Below are 19,589 nucleotides of genomic sequence, written 5' to 3'. Positions count from 1 at the left end.
AGACAATACTGACCTAGATGGACTGATGGTCTGACTCAGTATATGGCAGCTTCCTATGTCCCCCTGCAACTTGGAGCTGGCCTTTCACACCAGCTTATAACAATAACTCTGTTACGATTGTAGGTGAGAAAGGTGAACCAGGGCCTCCAGGACCTCCGGGACCTCCGGGGCCTCCAGGCCCACCAGGGAAGAGGAAACCAAAGCCCCAGGTTGAAGAAAAAATGTACAGTGCCAAGTGCACAGGTGAGTCTCTCTGGATGCTATTCTCAGCCTTACTAAGGCGGCGACGAAAGGAGTTCTCTTTTCCAGCATTCAATGTTTCTGCTCACAAAACAGAGAAGGCCCCTTTCCAAGGGGTGATTCCCTTCTATTTAGCAGCGGCGAAGCAACTGTCCCTGTCTAACCCCAGCCCTGCATCCCGCCAGTGGCTGTTGCTGGTCTCTGCTTTTATGTTTCTTTTTAGATTGTGGGCCCTTTGGGGGCCGGAGACCATCTTATTTACTTATTTGTTTTTCTATGCAAATTGCTTTGAGTACTTTGTTGAAAAGTGGTATATAAAGATTCGAAGGTTGTGAGCCTTTGGGGACAAGGAACCCCCTCCTCTCCCTCCTTCTCTCTCTCTCTCTCTTTCTTTTTTTGGAGACTTTTGTTGAAAAGGAAGGTAAAGGTAAAGTGTGCCATTGAGTCAGTGTTGACTTCTGGTGGCCACAGAGCCCTGTGGGAGCCATTTGGGGCAGTGTGAGAACCTAAACCCCCCCAATTTGCATTCAGTTTAATGCCCCGTTATTTGGGGATTCACTATTTGCCCCTTGCAGAACGGAACCCCTGCGAATAACGGGGTTCTCCTGTATATTCATCTCATGCTTAAAATCTGCCTTCCGCTCTCTATAGATAGAGTAGCAGCCGTGTCGTCTTCCTTCCAGGCACGGCCCAGGTTGGAGCCTGCTTAGCCTTGAGTAGCTGAACAGCAGCCACGAAGCCCTCTTTTCTTCTGCCCAAAGCCATTGCACCCCAATCTGTGGATTCGCACTCGGTCCAACTGTCGTTCGCGCCTGCGAACTCTCCTCAGTTGTCTGTCGTGCTCTTCTCCCCTTTTTGGCCAGCAGACAAAGTGTTAGGAACATCGGAAGCTGCCATATACGGAGTCAGACCATTGGTCCATCCAGCTCAGTATTGTCTACCCAGACTGGCAGCGGCTTCTCCGAGGTTGCAGGCAGGAGTCTCTCTCAGCCCGATCTTGGAGATGCTGCCAGGGAGTGAATTCAGAACCTTCTGCTCTCCCCAGAGCGGCCCCATCCCCTGAGGGGAATATCTCACAGGGCTCACACATGTAGTCTCCCATTCCAATGCAAACCAGGACAGACCCTGCTTAGCAAAGGGGACCATTCATGCTTGCTCCCACAAGAGCAGCTCTCCTTCAGAGGGGATGCCACGAGCACTCGAGCCTGGTGTGCTATTTCTGGAGCGTCTCACCTTCTGTGCCGCTTTCCCTCCAGTAATGAGCGGGTGAAGTGGGAATGTGGCCCTCTTCCAGGGTGCAGAACAGAACGTGCCCCTTCAAGGATGTTAGCGGAGAACATTGCTCCTCTCCGGCCCTCTCCTCGCCGTACTATTTTGGGGGCTGCTTGATAGCTGGCGCCCCACTGGTTTCCACTCCCTGCTGTGTCTGGCTTCTGCCTTATCTGACGGGAAGAAAAGGAGATAAATGGATGCTGGGGATATTCGCAGCCATTTATTAGCAAGGTGAGCCTTGGCTCCGAAGAGCCTCCAGTGATCCCGGCGCTGGTGTCTGTCTGCTGACCGGGAGCGTAAAGTCCGGAGGGGCAAAATGGACAGGACGCCAGAGGCAGGGATGTGCATGAACCGGCTCCGGGGGGCCTCCGAACCGGTTCGAATGAGTGGGGCCGCTCAGCCGGTTCGAAGGCGGCGGGGCATACCATTTTAAGGGCGGGGGAGGGGGCCCTTACTCCTCCCGCCGCGTCCCCCCTGCTGGTGATCCATTTTAAAAGTGTCCCTCACGGCGGCGGCATACCTCCCTGCCGCCCCATCGCCTCTTCGGCCAGAAGTAAAAGGCAGTACCTGGCGCACAAGTGATGAGCGAGCGAGTGCGACCTGCGCGCTCATGCGCCCGGCGTGTGCATGCGCGCTGGGTACTTCCTGTCACTTCTGGCTGAAGAGGACATGGGGAGGCCGGGAGGTATGGTGCCGCCCTGACGGACACCTTTAAAATGGAGCGCTGGCGGGTGAAATGTGGTGGGAGGGGTACGGACACCCTCCCCTGCCCTTAAATGTATGCCCCCCCCGCCTTCAAGCCACCATCCCCACCGGTTCCATGCACATCCCTAGTGAGAGGCCCAGGATTCAGATCGCAATACAGTCACCACACAAGGGGTGGGGGCAGAGACCCAGCTGCATGGAAAAAAACCCAAATATTTAAAAGTATGGACTTGGAACAAAATATTGCAGTATGTCCCTGGTCTGTGTGGCTTCTCTAACCCTGTGCCTCAGCATGGAAAGGTTTAGGCACTTTTCCCCCTCAGCAGCTGAAGGGGTTGTTGTGACTAATTTGAGGGAGTATTTTTCAAGCTGATAAATTTCCCGCTCTTTTTTTTTGTTCAAGCCCTTCTCCCCCCGCTCCTTGCCACAGAGTTCTATTAGCTGTACCCGTCTGCTTGCACGCTGAGCCCAAGAATATTCCATCCCCTTGACTAACATGGGGATGGCTGAGGTGGTGGTGGTTGGGGACCCCTTAGCGGCCAAATCTGAGCTGAGGAGGAGCGAGCATGGAAGCATGGGATTCCTTTGGCCATGTCCCCGATCCTGCAAGCCATGGCTTGTTCAAGTGCTTGCACTGGGCCAATGAAAGAAGAGAGAACGGAGAGGTGCTTGTTGGGGGAGATGTGACGGATCACGTCCCCCGAGTCTTGTTAGAATCAAACCCGTCCCTTCACCCAAAGTAGTAAGCCTTATCTGAGTGTTGGGGATGCTTATGCCTTTCAGACGGATGGCCAACGAAACAAACTCGCAAAGAGATCTTCAGGCCTTGGAGGAACTCCAACTGAAAACATCGCTGGCCTTAAGACTTTCTGTTTCTTTGGGGTAAAGTCTGTTTGCAAACATGCATCCTTCCCCGGGAATGCTGGCTTGGTCCTTGACTGTTCCACACGCAAAGATAAAAGGTTGTTTAAGGATACGCCAGCGACTACTAAGGATGGGGACTGGAGAAAGTGGATGCAGAGATGATCTTTCTCCTGTGGTCACTTTAAATGGCGGGGGGAGAGGGCAGGAGGCATGGTTTGGCATTCCAATGGAATGGACTGGCAATCCATTCTGTTCTAGGCCAGTGATCGTCCATCTTTTTTCAAGTGGGGTCCCTTTTGGCAAAAAAGCTTTCCGTGCGAGAGCAGGCGCCTAGAGACCTTACTGGCGGCCAGGGGGCTTCCGTCTTTCCCCTCCGCGTATGTGCCCCAAGCCACGCCCCCTGGCCATGCGCAGAAGCCTGAAATGAGACAGGGGGCGGGGTGCGGTGCTCCAGTGGCGCTCGCAGCAGTGAGGGCGAAGGCGGTGGCGGCAGCGAGAGCTCCTTCCATGGGCCTGTCTGCCGCCCAAATGGCCATTTGGGCCATTTCCGACCCAAGATGGCGACTCGGGGGGACTGGCCTTGGGGTCCTGTGGACCGTGTCCAATGGACCCTATGCCTGTGTGCAAGAGCGATTTCTCATTGCCCTGGGAGAGACTCCTGCCTGAAACCTTGGAGAGCTGCTGCCAGTCAGTGTAGACAATCCTGAGCTAGAAGACCAAGCTTTGACTCGCGACCAGGCCACTTCTTATGTTCCATTGCACACTTTCCGACACGACGGCCCACTTGATTTCCATCATCTGATTTTGTAAAAAGCGATTCCGAGTGTTTCTGTGAATTACTGGTGTTCTCAGTGCACTTCTTTGAAACTGCCGACTCTTTTAGCCATAAAGGCATAACCTGGTTACTCAGATGACCCACTTGCACCCAGGGAAAGGACCAGATCTCAGTGGCAGAGCATCTGCTTTATTCATTCATTCATTCATTCATTCATTCCTTTATTATATTTTATATTCTGCTCTTCCTCCAAGGCGCCCAGAGCGGTGTACTGCATACTTAAGTTTCTCCTCACAACAACCCTGTGAAGTAGGCTAGGCTGAGAGAGAAGTGACTGGCCCAGAGTCCCCCAGCAAGTCTCATGGCTGAATGGGGATTTGAACTCAGCTCTCCCCGGTCCTAGTCCAGCACTCTAACCACTACATCACGCTGGCTTTGTATGCAGAAGGTCCCAGTATCAGTCCTTGGCAGCATCTCCAGGTAGGCCTGGAAGAGACTCAACTGAAATCTTGGAGAGCTGCTGCCAGTCAGTGTAGACAACACTGAGCTAGGTGGACCATTGGTCTGACTCAGTATACGGCAGCTCCCTGTCTAAGCTAAGTATGAACCTGCCTGGCCCTGGTGAATGATGGTGGAGGTCTGAGGACATTCTTATTTTAATATGTTACTGCTCTGCTTCTTTAGTATTGCTTTTGTATTTCATTGCATTTTAATCATTCTTATTTAATCATTTTTATCTTGAAGTTGTAACCCACCTTGGCAGGTTTTACACCTCGACGGCAGGGCCGAATGTTTCAAATAAAGGATCTTCTGTACTGCTTAAAGAAGATGAAGAAATCAATAACATTTCTTGCATTTAGGCTGCCTTGCAACTTAAAGATGGTATGTCAAAAGGATAGTTCTCTCTCTCCCTCTTCTGCCCACACTTGTAGGGGAGACGTGCGCCGTCCCCAATGATGACACCCTGGTAGGAAAAGCGGAAGGCAAGGCAAACCTCTACCAGCACAAGAGACCCGGTAATCTATTCTGAGCCTGTGCTAAATGGTGCTCCCCCTTCTCCAGGCAAGTAGCTGTGTCTGACATCCCCCTTCCCTCCGTTGTTAGAATGCGTGGTGAAATCGATCGGAAGCCCTACTGAGGTGGTCCAGTTGAAGCAAGAGTTTGGAGCGTGGATGAGGGATCCCGCAAACCGAAGCGATGGCAGGATTTGGGTTGCGGAGCATTTTTCAGGTAAGACCAGGGCTCCAGTCCCCACTCGGCGATGACACTCACAGGGTGACGTTCGGTGAGTTGTGCTCTCTCGGCCTCACCTACCTTGCTCTGCTGATAGAATGAGCAGGGAGAGCAGGGGCGGCTTGCTATTGAGGCGAGGTGAGGCAACGGTCTCAGGCGGCGGATTGGCAGGGTGGCGGATTGGCCCTGCCTGTCCCGCCCTGCTGCTGCCCCAGATATGTTCTCCTTGCGAGACTCCAGCTGCCGCTGCCCCTCGCCCTTCTCTCCCCTGCTCACTTTGCAGATGGAGCTGGAGCCGCAGGAAGTGAAACGACACATTTCCTGCTGCAGGCAGAGAGGTCGGAGCAGCAGGAAGTGCCTTGCATCACATATTGCTGCTCCCAACGCCCTCGCTCTCGGCCTTTTGAGCAGGGAGGGAGGAAGAGGATGGGCTGTGGCTGCCTGGGCAGCTTCTAGTTGGGGGGAAGCCATGGTGCAAAGGGGCTGCTCGGGGAGGGAAGGTTGCTAGTAGCCTTCCCTTTTTGTAGGGTGCCCTTTCAGAAGTCTGTGAGGTCCAGAGCAGGGGCTTCCCAGCAAGAGGGCAAGGCCAGGAGAGGGGACATGCCTGTATTGCCTGCTTGTGAGAACTGGTCTTGTGGTAGCTAGCATGATTGGACCCCTTTGCTAAGCAGGGTCTGCTCTGGTTTGCATTTGAATGGGAGACTACATGTGCGAGCACTGGAAGATATTCCCCTCAGGGCATAGGAACATAGGAAGCTGCCATATACTGAGTCAGACCGTTGGTCCATCTCACTCAGTATTGTCTGCACAGGCTGGCAGTGGCTTCTCCGAGGTTGCAGGCAGGAATCTCTCTCAGCCCTATCTTGGAAAATCCAGGGAGGGAACTTGAAAACTTCTGCTCTTCCCAGAGTGCCTCCATCCCCTAAGGGGAGTATCTTCCAGTGCTCACACTTCTAGTCTCCCATTCATATGCAACCAGGGTGGACCCTGATTAGCTAAGGGGACAAGTCATGCTTGCTACCACAAGACCAGCTCTCTTCTGCCTGGGATGGAGCTGCTCTGGAAAGGGCACCTGCCTGTTTGCATGCAGAAGGTCCCAAGTTCCCTCCCTGGCAGCATCTCCAAGATAGGGCTGAGAGAGATTCCCGCCTGCAACTTTGGAGAAGCCGCTGCCAGTCTGTGAAGACAGTACTGAGCTAGATGGACCAATGGCCTGACTCAGTATATGGCAGCTTCTTATGTTCTCAGAGCCATCTGGTGGACCAGGAGAGGGGCCTTGGGCTTGATTCATCAAAGCTCTTCTTCCATTCTTAAGCTGGCTGGAGAGTAAACACAGCTCAGCTCCTTCCATGTCGTTCCCTCCTCCTAGGCAAGAACGTAAAAGAATACGAGGATCTTGCCGCCCTGCGGAACGACAGCTACAAGGCCATTGGACTCCCTTGGGACTACTATGGGTGCGGCCATGCCATCTACAAGAACGCCCTCTACTATCAGAGAATCGCGAAGAGCATCATTGTGAAGTAAGTAGACATGTGGGCCACCGCTGCAGGAAGATGTGGGGAGAGTGGCAAGCTGGGAACATGGACAGATTTCCCTCCATGGAGCAAAGAGCCGCGGAGGAAGGAGCGGTTTGCATCAGGGATGTAGCATAGAGTGGGGGGGAGGTGACCGGCAGTGAAGAGGCCACAGGCATACCCAGTCCAGCATCCTGGCCACTGTATGCCCCGGGAAGCCCACAAGCAGAAGCGGAAGGCATACCCCATCTCCTGCCATTGCTGCCCTGCATCTGGTGTTCAGAGGAGCCCTACCTCGGCGCCTGGAGGTAGCCTGCAGTTGTCAAGACCATTGATAGGCCTGGCCTCCGGGAATTTGTCCAAGCCCCTTTTAAAGGCATCCAAGCTGGTGGCCATCATCCCATCCCAAGGGAGCGAATTCCATAGATTATAGGAACAGAGGAAATCTGCCTTCTACGGAGTCAGACCCTTGGTCCATCTAGCTCAGTATGGTCTGCACAGGCTGGCAGCGGCTTCTCCAAGGTTGCAGGCAGGAGTCTCTCTCAGCCCGATCTTGGAGATGCTGCCAGGGAGGGAACTTGGGACCTAGATGCCCTTCCCAGAGCGGCGGCTCCATCCCCCGAGGGGAATATCTCACGGTGCTCACACAAGATGTCTCTCATTCAAATGCAACCAGGGCAGACCCTGCTTAGCAAAGGGGACAAGTCAGGCTTGCTTCCACAAGGCCAGCTCTCCTTTCAGTGTGAAAAAGTACTTCCTTTTTGTTGGTCCTAAATGTCAAAGCAATCAACTTGAAGGGCTGGCCCCTGGTTCTAGTATTGTGGGAGGGGGAAAGGAATCTCTGCCTACTCCAGGAACACAGGAAACGGCCTCCTACTGAGTCAGACCATTGGCCCACCGAGCTTGGTATTGTCAGCACTGACTGGCAGCAGCTCCCTAGAGTTTCAGACAGAAGTCTCTCGCAGTCCTATCTGGAGATGCTGCCAGGGAGTGAACCAGGGACCTTCTGCAGGCAAGCATCTGAGCTACGGCCTCATCCCCTGAGGGGAACATCTTACAGCAGACCATGCTCACATCGCATCACCCCTCCAAATGCAAACCAGGGTGGGCCCTTCTTAGCAAAGGGGAAAGTTCATGCTTGCTACTACAAGACCGGCTCTCTTTATAATTTTTATGAAGTCGCACCTTGTCCTCAAAGCTCATTGTAGAATGCAGGGCAAACCCGCCTGTATGCCGTTAGCTTTCATCGTGTGTGACCTGCGGAGAGCAGGCCCTGAACTTCACTGGGATGCTTCAACGGGATTTTGAGCTCCAGATTGCCTTCACTTCCCGGTTCCCATCCAAGCTCTTGATGTGTGAGCCAACAACAACAACAGCTGTCTTTGAAAGCAGGTGGAGGGTTCTCCTTGGCCTCTCCCCCCGGGGAAGGGGCTGAGGGACAGAAACACCGGCTCCCATGAAAGGCACTCCCTGCTACTTGGCATGAGCTTTTGGCATCCCTGTCCTGCTCGGAAAGTCTTTCATCTCGGCAAAAGAAGATGCTCCGGAGGAGGATGGTCCATTCTGAGTATCAGCGGTCAGGGTTTGGGAGGAGAGGTTGCCGTTGATGAAGACCTTTGGCAACTTCTAGGAATGTTGGCCACCAGATGCATTTTGAAGGGCTCTCGGCACGATAAGGCAGGTTGTTTTCTTGTAACTGCTAGCCAATGTTCTCTGCAGGGCCATGGAAAGGGTGGCTTTTTGACAAATTCATGGAGGACAGGCCTGTCAGTGGCTAACAGTCTGAGGGCTATGGGCCACCTCCAGCCTCACAGGCAAGATGCCTCTAAAGACCCGTTGCAAGGGAGCAACAGCAGGAGAGCGGTCATGCCCTCACCTCTTGCCTGTGGGCTTCTCGGAGGCATCTGGTGGGCCGCTGTGGGAGACAGGATGCTGGACTAGATGGGCTTCTTTGGGCCTGATCCAGCAGGGCTGTTCTTATGAAAATGGAAATCTCCCCGTGGCTGTGAGGCAATAAGGGCCTGATTTTTGCTGGGCTCTTCCTCCCTCCAGATGGAGCTTTTCACTCCAGGAGTCTGTTCCGGGTAAGGCTGGCATCTCTAGGCTGCTCTCTCTGAGAGACAGTGTGGGGTAGTGGTTAGAGTGTGACAGTTGTAAGAAGGCAAACATGACTTGCTCAAGGTCTTTTTGAAACATTACAAATTATTGCCCCTGAAGTGAACCCTCTGAGCAGTGTTCTGTCTAATTGGTTTCATCTGCGTGCAGAATGAGTTTCATCCTGGGCGGCAGTATCAAGGTAGTGTGTGTGCCGGTGTTCCCTCTAACAGGGATCGCCAGATGTGGTTGACTACCACTCCCAGAATCCCCAAGCAAAAGCCGTTGCAGCAGGGGATTCTGGGAGCTGTAGTCCACATCTGGGAATCTCTGTTAGAGGGAACACGGGTGTGTGCACGTGCATCCAGAGTGGGAATCCTGATTTAACCTGAGTGGGATCTAACTTCTGTCACTGGCTAACTGGGCAAAGAGGCACCTTTTACTGTGGTGATTCTCTTTATTTAGCAGGAGGAGAGTAACTGGCCCTATCCACCCCCAGCACAGTACCTCCAGTGACTCTTGCTGGTGTCTATCTTATGTTTCTTTTTAGAATGTGAGCCCTTTGGGGACAGGGTTTCATCTTATTTGTTTGTTATTTCTCTGTGTAAACCGCCCTGAGCCATTTTTGGAAGAGCGGTATAGAAATCGAATTATTATTATTATTATTATTATTTATTATATAAATGTAATAAATAAATAATAATAATAATCAGTAATTATTAACTGCACTGTCAGTGCGGTTCAGGGTTAGATTGGAGCTGCGAGGGGCTTCAACTTGCCTCAAAAAAAGAGAAAAAAGGAATCAAAGCCAGTTGTAAAAAAAATTGTGCGGCTTGTTCTTTATTCCCAATACATTTCAAAATATAATCTTGTTCAAGGGAAGTGAACTGCTAACTGAGCAAAGAGGCACCTTTTTAAATTGGTGGATCTCTTATTTTATATGGGGAGAGCAATTGGCCCTCTCCATCCCCAACACAGCATCCCTCCGGTGGCTGTTGCTGCTGTCTATCTTATGTTTCTTTTTTAGATGGTGAGCCCTTTCGGGACAGGGAGCCATTTTTATTTATTTATTTATATCTATGTAAACTACTTTGGGGACTTTAGTTGAAAAGCGGTATATAAATATTTGTCGTATCCGTAAGTGGGGAGAAACAAACTGATATAATCTCACCCTTTTGTCTCCAGATATGCATGGTTTATCCCCAATACATTAATAATCATAATTAATGCATACCCTCTCTTTCCCGAACGGCTCACATGACAAAAAACTAAAAATAATATGTAACTTTAAAATACACAGATTTCCGCCTGCCCCCCCACCCCTGGAAAACAGAACCAAATTGAATTTGCAGTACAAATTAGAGAGGACCCAATCTGGATTAGGAGTAGGGCCGCGGTGGGACAAAGAAGAAAAATATGTGTGGCAGGCCGGGGAACGGAAGGTGCTAATTTTTTTTTTTTTATTAAATTACTTCAATAAGTAAAAAGAGGCTAACACTTTTTGAGCAGTACATTAGAAGCTGCCTCCTACTGAGTCAGACCATTGGCCCATCTAATACAGTATTGTCTACACTGACTGGACAAGCCAGAGAGTGAACCTGGGACCTTCTGCATACCTCTGTGATATGGCCCCCTCCCCTAAGGGGAATATCTTACAGTGCTCACATATAGTCACCCGCCCAAGTTCAAACCAAGGTGGACCCTGCTTAGCAAAGGGGGCTCTTTCCCAGAGGCAGTGCCGCCTTGTAACCCTTTTCTTTTAGCACTCTCCGTCTCAACAGGATTCACCCGACACTCGCTCTCCATGCACTTGGCCGTAACTCACTCTTAATGTCTGTTCCAGATACGACCTTGTGACAGAGTCAGCCCAGACGCTCTCCATCGAGAACACGGGCTCCTACGGCCGCAACTACCTCTTCAAGACTGCCAAATCCTACTTCAAAGTCGCCGTGGACGAGAAGGGCCTTTGGGTCTTGTACTTCTCCATCGCCGACGAATACATCATGGCAGCCCACGTGGAAGAGGAGAGCTTCTCCGTGCTCCGTCACGTCAACACCACCTACCCAAAGTCCAAAGCTGGCCAGGCCTTCATCATCTGCGGGGTGCTGTACATCACCGACACCAGCTGTGCGCACGTGACGTTTGCTTTTGACCTGATGAAAGAAAAGCAGATCGACGCAAGCTTTGGGTTCCAGCTGGCCTCGTTCAACTCGAGCGCCGAGTGGAAAGGGCCGGCCGTCAGTCTGGCAATGCTCTCCTACAACCCAGGAGATAAGCAGCTTTATACGTGGGAAGACGGCTCCTTGATCCAGTATCCTGTCCATTTTGTCAGCTGAACACGTCTCGTTGGAAACGATGCATCCACTCGGCTCCCCTTTGCCTGTTGGGAGATCTCCCGCCTCGCTTTCAGCAAGTGCACATCTCCTGTCCGAGAAGAGTGAAACCCCAGCTGGCTTCAGATAAATATAATGAAACTGTGTTTTGTGCTCGACATGGCCAAGAGCCCTGGTTTACGTTCCAGACACGCAGCAGGTGAACCATGGTTTAGCGCCGCTAGACTACTTGTGTGTCCCATTTGCTCAGGATTCTGTTTCACTCCTATTTCTCCAGTGCAGCAGCCCTCTTGAGTTAGAATCGTGGCCCTAACTGTGGTCTGTGAATTCAGCTCTAACAGAAAACCGCGGTTAGCACAGCGAGTGGTTCCTTGGTTTTTCAACCCACCCACCCACCCCAAAACACGATTTGTAGGCAGGCTTGGGTTCAGACATAAACTAACAACTGGGCACGTTCTCATGATCAGGACGATACGAGTTGAAGTAGGGATCTGGGGTCCGTGAGCGGCACATGCCACAGTTTTACTGGGAACCCAGATGTGTTGCTGCAGTGAAGCCAGCTTGAGCCCAAATTGGTCATCGAGGATCCGAGCCGAGCAAGCTGATTCAGGCTCAATCCAGGCTCCCGGCAAAACTCAGCTTCTCGTGATACGTGCTGCAGGGTTCCCCTCAACTTGCATCGTCCTGGTCATGTTTTTGCGTTACAGCTGAATTCAGCACGTGTGCCTGCATGTCTAGGACAACAGATTACCGCCCCTTTATCATTCATGTGTGTTTCGATTCTGTAGGCTATTGCGAGTTTATAGAACAGTGTTGCTTAATATCACAGCCGATGCGACAAGTAAGCAAAATCAAGAGAGGCTTTTGTTTCTCTCCAGTAGTCTGGTGCAGGGTGGGCAGGTGAGTGACATTCAAATATTTCAAGCCATCTAGCTAAAAATCTAAAGTGGCTGCTTGTGGAGGATCTGGAGAAGTGGTTCCCAACCTAGGGTCCTCCAGATGTGGCTGGACTACAACTCCCATCATCCTCAGCCACAATAAAGTGGCTGACATACTAAGAAATGTTAGGAACATAGGAAACTGCCATATACTGAGTCAGACCATTGGTCTATCTAGCTCAGTCTTGTCTTCTCAGACTGGCAGCGGCTTCTCCAAGGTTGCAGGCAGGAATCTCTCTCAGCTCTATCTTGGAGATGCTGCCAGGGAGGGAACTTGAAACCTTCTGCTCTTCCCGGAGCGGCTTCATCCCCTGAGGGGAATGTCTTGCAGTGCTCACACATCAAGTCTCCCATTCAGATGCAGCCAGGGCAGATCCTGCTTAGCTATGGGTACAAGTCATGCTTGCTACCACAAGACCAGCTCTCCTCTCCTAATGTTCTCTTTGAATGAAACGTGGGCACTGCTGCGCCAGAGCGCTCAATGTAAGAATCGCACAAATGCAGTTGTGGGGCGGGCGGGCGTTCTTTCCAGCGGCTGTCCATCGCACAATGGCGTGTGCCCAATCCTTGTGTCTTGTACAAGAGCACTCTTGTGCAACTGGGCGCATGTTCCGCTAAGAGGCAGATGGAAGGTTGCACAGTATGCCAGCTTTGGGCTTTAGCACCCCACACTTCTGACAAGTCTCAAATGTGGCTTATTGCAGCAGGTATGCAGGTGTGTGTGTGTGGTGTGGAGGCCTTTCCCCATGACACAGATTCCAGTGGATTTCATTGCGCAGAGGGAAGCTAGGCCTTCTGAACCAACCCTTGGCATGTTTAAGAGGCATTTGTTGAACAGAAATAAAGATGTTTGTTACCTGTGGAAGTTTGTGCTAATAGATGCTATGTGTGTGCTGATATGTAACAAATCTGATCCCTGGCTAGAGACAGACCATAGTTAAGACAGTTGGAAAGTAGTCCCTTAGAAGCATCATTTGTCACGGTGTCCAGCCTCTTCCCACTATTTTCTCTCTCTGCGCATCTTGTAATACTTAAACCTGCAAAACCTGTTTAAAGCTATTGTGGGACAGAGGAAAGTATATCCCCCCACATTGTTAGGACGGGGATGTAGCTCACTGCCGGATCATTTGCTTTGTTTGCCGGAGGCCCCGGGTTCAGTGCCCAGCATCTCCTGCAAGGGCTGGGAAAAGGATCCTGCCTGAAACCTCAGAGAGCTGCTGCCAGTCAGTGCAGACACTGCTGAGCTAGATGGACCAATGGCCGGACTCAAAATCAGCAGTAATACCTTTTATTACAGGGCTACACAACTTTGCCCCCACCCCCAGCTGTTTTTGGACTACAACTCCCATCATTCCCCATCACAGTGGGCAGTTGTGATTGTAGGAATTGTAGTCTACATCTGCAGCAGGGCCCAAGTTGTGCAGTCCTGTTTTATTGGGGCCAACTGAAAGGTTATAGCAGTGAGGAAGCTTCCAGATTCTGCAGAACTCTTCTTTAGGCTGCATTCGTATGTCGTGCGGAACCGCAGTTAAATGGGCCTGCGGTTCTGCGGACGTTACATCCGAATGCAGGAAATGAGGTTAGCTGTGGGGACCAAACCCAGGGTTTAGATGCAGAACTCCAATCTGAACTCTCAGGTGGTAGTGAGTTCTGTGGCCTCAACCCAAGGCTCCAGGCAGCCTGCGGTATGTCCAGATTCGGAATCGCAGCTGCTCCCTGAGGAACCAGAGCTGAGGGAGGAAGCACCTCTCTGAACTCTGGCGTGATTGGCCGTGCAGGTTGTCCTTCAGTCAAAAAGGAAACCTGCATAGGCAGCGCCTGCTCCTCTCGGCAGTTGGACCCATGGTTCCGCGTTACATGTGAATGAGGCCATTGTGTTTCTCCAGTTCTGTCCTGTCCACCGAAACACTTCACCGATCTGAAGTGGAACTGTTCAGAGAGTCTATTGCACTGTCGACAATAATAAAAACAAAATTTAGCAGAGATCTTGGACAGAGCTGTGTGCTCACATGTGTGTATATATACTTTTTCCTTGCTATTGGTGTATGGACACACACAGAAAATGATGACGAATAAAGAATATATTAGTCAAAGCAGTGACCAGGGTGTGCAGTATTTCAAGCAACTTTTCAAACAAACATGGCAATTAAGGAATAGAACAAAATTTTCCTAGAGGGATAGTCTGTTGCAGCAAGCAGAACAAAGAGTACTATGGATTCTTAACGATCATGTGGTGTTTGTTCATTATTTAACAAAATGTATTATCTGTTCGTTAAGTCTCTAAGGTGCCACAAGATTCCTTTTTGCTGATGCCGGGGAGGAGAGCTGATCTTGTGGTAACAAGCATGAATTCTCCCCTTTGCTAAGCAGGGTCTGCCTTGGTTTGCAGTTGAATGGGAGACTACATGTCAGAACTATAAGATCCCCCCTTTAGGGAATGGGGCCCACAGCTCTGTGACAGAGCATCTGCTTGCATGCAGAAAGTCACCCCTGCCTGAAACCTTGGAGAGCTGCTGCCAGTCAGTGCAGACAATACTGAACTGGATGGACCAATAGTCTGACTCAGTATAATGCAGCTTCCTATGAAATGTGAGCGAGGCAAAGACTAAGGAGTTCCGTGAAATAAAAGGAATTTATTTAACTTACAAAGGTAAAACTAACAAATGACATTTGCTTTCTTTCCCCATATACATACTTCACAGCTTGCAATTAAGATTGCCTTTAGACAAAGGTGCATTTTATCCCGTCATATATATATATATATATTTATATTTATATAATTTTTACAATACATCACAGACACCAAAATTCTCATTGGGAGGAAAAAAAAAATACAATTTGTTAACATTTAAATACACAGACATCAGCTCCCATTATCTTAGTAAGAATGTGTCTTCCTGTTTACAGCTGAGAAAAATACATCTAAATATGACAAACGATCGCTGGTATATTACAAGCAAACAATATTGACCTCTGCATAGTTTTATACAATATGCCTTGGTAATCGTTTCGATCGGGGGTTCTCCAACTTGCATCCCCAATGTGGCTGGACTTCAAGTCCCATAATCCCTAGCCGCCACCACAATGACCTTTGGGAGTGTATGGGATTATGGGAGTTGAAGTCCAACAAGGTCTGGGCGCCCAAGCTGGAGAACCCCTGGTTTAGATCACTGGTCTTGCCAACTATTTACTAACTGGCCACATGTTAAGCCTGACATTCATATGAAACGTGGCATTGTATGGTCTATCAGTAGTCCACCCCTCCCCACTCAATAGCTTCATTTAATTAGAATTATTTGTGTCCCCCCCCCCCCCGGACAAAATAAAGAATTAAATTCAAATGATGACTAGAAATAGGTTTCTGTTCACTACAAAACACTTAGTGCTCATAATACATTCCCAATGTAAAAAGGTAGGACTCAAAATAAGAAAGGGGGAAAGGGATGTCCAAGAGCGGGGTGGAATTTACTACTAGAAGGATGAGGCGCTGCCAAAGAAAATGGCAGCCCCGTATCACATTCGCCTCGGTCCTCCTCTGTAACACCTAGTACAACCAACTTATCCTGATATCCTTAGTGTGGGCAACACTATGAATCAGGGCCACTGGAACCAGTCAGACATGTTCGCTACAACCGTCTTAAGCCCCATTAAACTTCCATGGGACTTAGTCCTGGTTAACTTGGTGTGGCTGGGCCCCTTGGCTTCACCACCAGATGTTGGGCCCCAACTCCCACCTCCCCGGCCACAGTGGCCAATTGTCAGGGATGGTGGGAGTTGTAGTCCAGCCCCGGTCTGGAGGGTGCCTCTTGGGGTCTCTCTGCATCCTTGCCGTAGCGTGGAACAAAGCTGGATACTTGCACGGAACTGTCATCAGGACCCATGCAAGTTGTACTTGAGGATTGTGGACAGAAGCGGCGAATGTGACACGGAACATCCGTCTTCAGCATTAGCTCTGCGCCTTTCATAATAGCGATTTCTGCCCAGACAGGCAAACAAAAACAAAGAATGTTGTGCAATTCAAGCAACACCCCACTCCTTCTCAGAAATGTGCTTCTGTGCAATAATACAAACTGCGGCGGGGGGGGGGGGGGGTGTGGGTTGCGCAGAAGGGAGAAGGATCACAGCATCAAAGCAGGTTCACATTAGCCCACAGTACATTCCTCATTGCACACTGGTCCACCGACGGTGTGAGCATCACAGCTTTTTTTGTGGTGGCATGACCCCAAAGAATTATTAACAACATAAAATCACATTCACGCGGAATACCCTTCATTACGGCAAATTAGTGTCCAAAAAAACAACAGAAAAAGGGAAAAAAAGAAACCACAGACATGCTTCAAATGAGTGGCAAAGACCTGGAAGAGAGTCCCAAAAGTACATTGTTGTTTTTTTAAAGCTTATTTTATAGGTATTTGCCGCGACAGAAAGCACAAGAAGCATCTCTGTGCTTCTTTACGCAAAAGAGGCGGGGTGAGGGATGTCACGACGGACCTGGCTTTTCGCTCCCACTGGGACTTCAGAGCTCTTACAGGGCATGCATTTTCTGTCCCCTCAATCCCTAAACGCAGTACCAAAATAAAAATAGAAATACAAGTGTAAGAGTGAGTGTGTGCACGCACGCGCGCGCGTGTGTGTGTGTGTGTTTAAAAGTCAGAACTTTGCTCTTCTTGGTATTACAACTATAGCACTAAATGCTGTCATGACGACTCTGAAAGCAAAGCAAAGTAGCCTCCTCATCTTAAAGGCTTTTGACGGTTCTCCAAAACGCCCCTCCCAAACTTTCTCGGGAAGGGACAGCAGCAGCAGCAGCACCACCACCACCACCAAACCCTAGAGAATGTCACAGAGACTCGAAGGAATACTGAAGGTGTTGGGAAGCACCCTCATTTTCAGGGTGCCATCTGCTCCACAGGAGAAGATGCGATTGCCCTGGGCCATTTCAATCTGCATGACTCCAGCACTGAGGTTTCGGAAGATGGACTGCTTGGCGTGCTCGTGCTTAAAGGAATGGATTAAACCATAGCCTGTCAGCCTCCACACCTGCAATAAGAGAAGGGGAGACCAACATTATATCGGCAGATTTTTGCTCCGGCTTCTCTGGAGGAGCAGAGAACAAGCTTTTCAGGACAGCAAACCCGAGACGTGCCCCATGTAGAGCGCACTGCAGAAACCCAGCCCCCGTGACGAAGGCAGGAGTAACTGTGGCCAGATCTGATCGGCAGACCACTGGGCAACCTTACCTTCATGTTGCCTTCTGCTGAGCCGGTGGAAAAACATTCTTCGGAGGAGTCGAGGGCAAGTGCCTTAATGGCCGAATCGTGCGCTTGGAAGGTATGAAGGGCCTGCCGCTGCCGGATATCAAAGATGGAGATGTATCCTTTCCGGCCGCCGGAAATCAGCAGCTGGTGCTTCGGTGCATACTGGAGAACAGTAGCACCATTATCGTGGCAAGTGAAGGCTAAAGGACAAACACACCATGTAAAACTTTCGCTTTGCGTTGCAGGTCGATACAGATATTGCTCGCTATCCGAATGGGGCGCAGTCGTACGATACGACTGTTATACATGCACATAGAAGTCTGATGGGACTGGCATTAAAGAGAGCGTTTTGGAACGGCTGCTTTCTAGTACGAACATTTCACATTCACAGTAATTAAAAAGATAAGCCATGTTTACAGCAACCATTAACTTGTTCAAGTTTGTTTTTCTAAAGGGAACAAGACGGACCTTGAAAGTGCATGAATTACACCTGGAAGTTAGAGATGGGCGAGTGCCTTCCTTCTCACTCTAGCTACGCTTGAGGAAAACGTGTCTAGAAAAAGCTCTGCTTATTTTTTCAAGCAAATCCAGATCCGCTCCCTGCACAAGACTCATCCACCCAGCTTGCCTTCCCTTTAAGGCTCTGTAGGTCAAGGGCAAAAGCAGTGGCGCTTTTGCCACCGGCAGAGGGAAGGAGAGATGTGTGATCTTTCCCTCTCCCTCCGGCATCCTGCTAGTAACCATTTTCAGACATTAAGTTGCATGTGTGTACAGATGTCTGTACACATGCACATTTGCGTGTGAAAGTTTTTGTGACCTTTAAACATGTGACCTATAAACGTGAACCTGGGGAGAATTCCCCTCAAAGGTAGGGAAGAGGCAGGAAATGTACTACTGTATCTGTGGAACATAATAGGCCCATCCACACGTTATGTTCAATACTCGTACGAGTGTACACAGGTACAGTCATTCACTTGTTATGCTGAGCGCAGGTACAGAAATACACTTCCTACCTGTGCTATGCATTCAAAGGGCTTGTATCCAGGTTCACTTCTAAAATGAACACAGGTACAGACATTCACACAAACATTCTGTATGAATGTACAGACATCTGTACACTTGTACAGCATAATGTCTGAATCGGGCCAATGTATACATTACTGTACATGTGCACAAATATTAAGTGTACACAAACTGTATGTGAATTGAACATAATACTATGTTTCCCCAATGGCCACGCTGGTCTTTTCTCCTGTGACATGCTAGCAAGCAGCTCACCAGAGTCAAAAGGAAGGGAGAGATTGCATCTCTCCTCTTTCAGTGATACGAGAGCTTCTGGTTCTCTTATTAAAAGGAACCAGTGAAGTGTTAAAAGGAAACAGGGATGGGGCTTGGGGAAATTGGGGCGGGGGGGAGTCAGGAATTCTTCTCTGGCTTGGACTTTAACATGAGCTTGAGAAGGATTTGGGCACTCACAATGCTCACATCTTTTTTGGGGGGGAGCATTATGAGCCCACAAAATTCAGTTTCAGGTTCTTGAAAAACTTTGCTGGCATCTCTCCTGGAAAAATTAAGTGGGACCCCTGACAGACCTCACTCACAGATGGCATTATCACAGGAGTTGCAGTGATACTTTTTGATGGAACCACAACCAACAGTCAGCAGGCAGAAACATTCCTAGCAAGTAAGATGGGGCAAGCGGCAATGGTGCAAGAAGCCCACTGACCAACAGGGAGAGTGAGAGCTTTGGGGATGGGGCCTCCCTTCAGGGGTACAGCACCAACTCTGTATATGAAGGGGTCCCAGCTTCAATCCCTGGCAGCATCTCCAGGTAGGATTGGGAGAGAGTTTACACGATGCTGAGCTGGATTGACCAATGGTCTGACATGGCACAAGGCACCTTCCTATCTACCTATGTATCTTTCCCCATCAATCTAGATTCACTCAAAGCTTCAAAACTGCCCAGTTATCTACCATTTTTGTAAGATGCGACACACTCACTCCCCCTGCTATTAGCTACCCCCAAAATCAAACTCCTGATCAAGCAGGAGGCAGAAAGAACATCTTGCTCCAGAGTGATGAAGGACTCTAGTTGTTGAGAGTACGTTCATGTAGCTCAAACCTCTGCCTCATCCTCAGGACCAGGCTGTGGACTTCAGGACATAAGAAGAGCCCTGCCGGATGAGGCCCAAGGCCTATCGAGTCCAGCATCCTGTTTCACACAGTGGCCCACCAGATGCCTCCGAGAAGCCCACAGGCAGGGGGTCGAGGGCTTGCCCTCTCTCCTGCTGCTACTGATTGCGTTTTAAGAATAAGGTCGGCGTGTCGGCTAAAGGGCTGGCTGTAAACGAGACAGAAATGAG

At 50.0% G+C, this 19,589-nt stretch overlaps 2 protein-coding genes across 4 annotated transcripts in view; one reads left to right on the top strand and one right to left on the bottom strand.

Moving 5' to 3' along the window:
* GLDN (gliomedin) overlaps nucleotides 1-14,977 on the top strand; it is a 40,946-nt gene extending 25,969 nt beyond the window's left edge. The window contains exons 6-10 of the mRNA XM_053271985.1: nucleotides 124-243; nucleotides 4,789-4,872; nucleotides 4,961-5,086; nucleotides 6,459-6,609; nucleotides 10,541-14,977. Coding sequence (XP_053127960.1) covers nucleotides 124-243; nucleotides 4,789-4,872; nucleotides 4,961-5,086; nucleotides 6,459-6,609; nucleotides 10,541-11,033 — 974 coding nt within the window. The 3' untranslated portion in view covers nucleotides 11,034-14,977. The remainder of the gene's footprint in view (nucleotides 1-123; nucleotides 244-4,788; nucleotides 4,873-4,960; nucleotides 5,087-6,458; nucleotides 6,610-10,540) is intronic.
* DMXL2 (Dmx like 2) overlaps nucleotides 14,582-19,589 on the bottom strand; it is a 92,510-nt gene continuing 87,502 nt past the window's right edge. For all 3 annotated transcript variants that reach the window (XM_053271982.1, XM_053271984.1, XM_053271983.1), the window contains 2 exons: nucleotides 17,209-17,426; nucleotides 14,582-17,008 (listed from right to left, as the gene is read on the bottom strand). In XM_053271982.1, coding sequence (XP_053127957.1) covers nucleotides 16,799-17,008; nucleotides 17,209-17,426 — 428 coding nt within the window. In that variant the 3' untranslated portion in view covers nucleotides 14,582-16,798. The remainder of the gene's footprint in view (nucleotides 17,009-17,208; nucleotides 17,427-19,589) is intronic.

Source organism: Hemicordylus capensis, chromosome 10 (genome assembly GCF_027244095.1).
Source record: "Hemicordylus capensis ecotype Gifberg chromosome 10, rHemCap1.1.pri, whole genome shotgun sequence".
Lineage (NCBI taxonomy): Eukaryota > Metazoa > Chordata > Lepidosauria > Squamata > Cordylidae > Hemicordylus > Hemicordylus capensis.
Note: the sequence above shows the minus strand (reverse complement) of the source record. Positions and strands in the feature narration are given on the sequence as shown.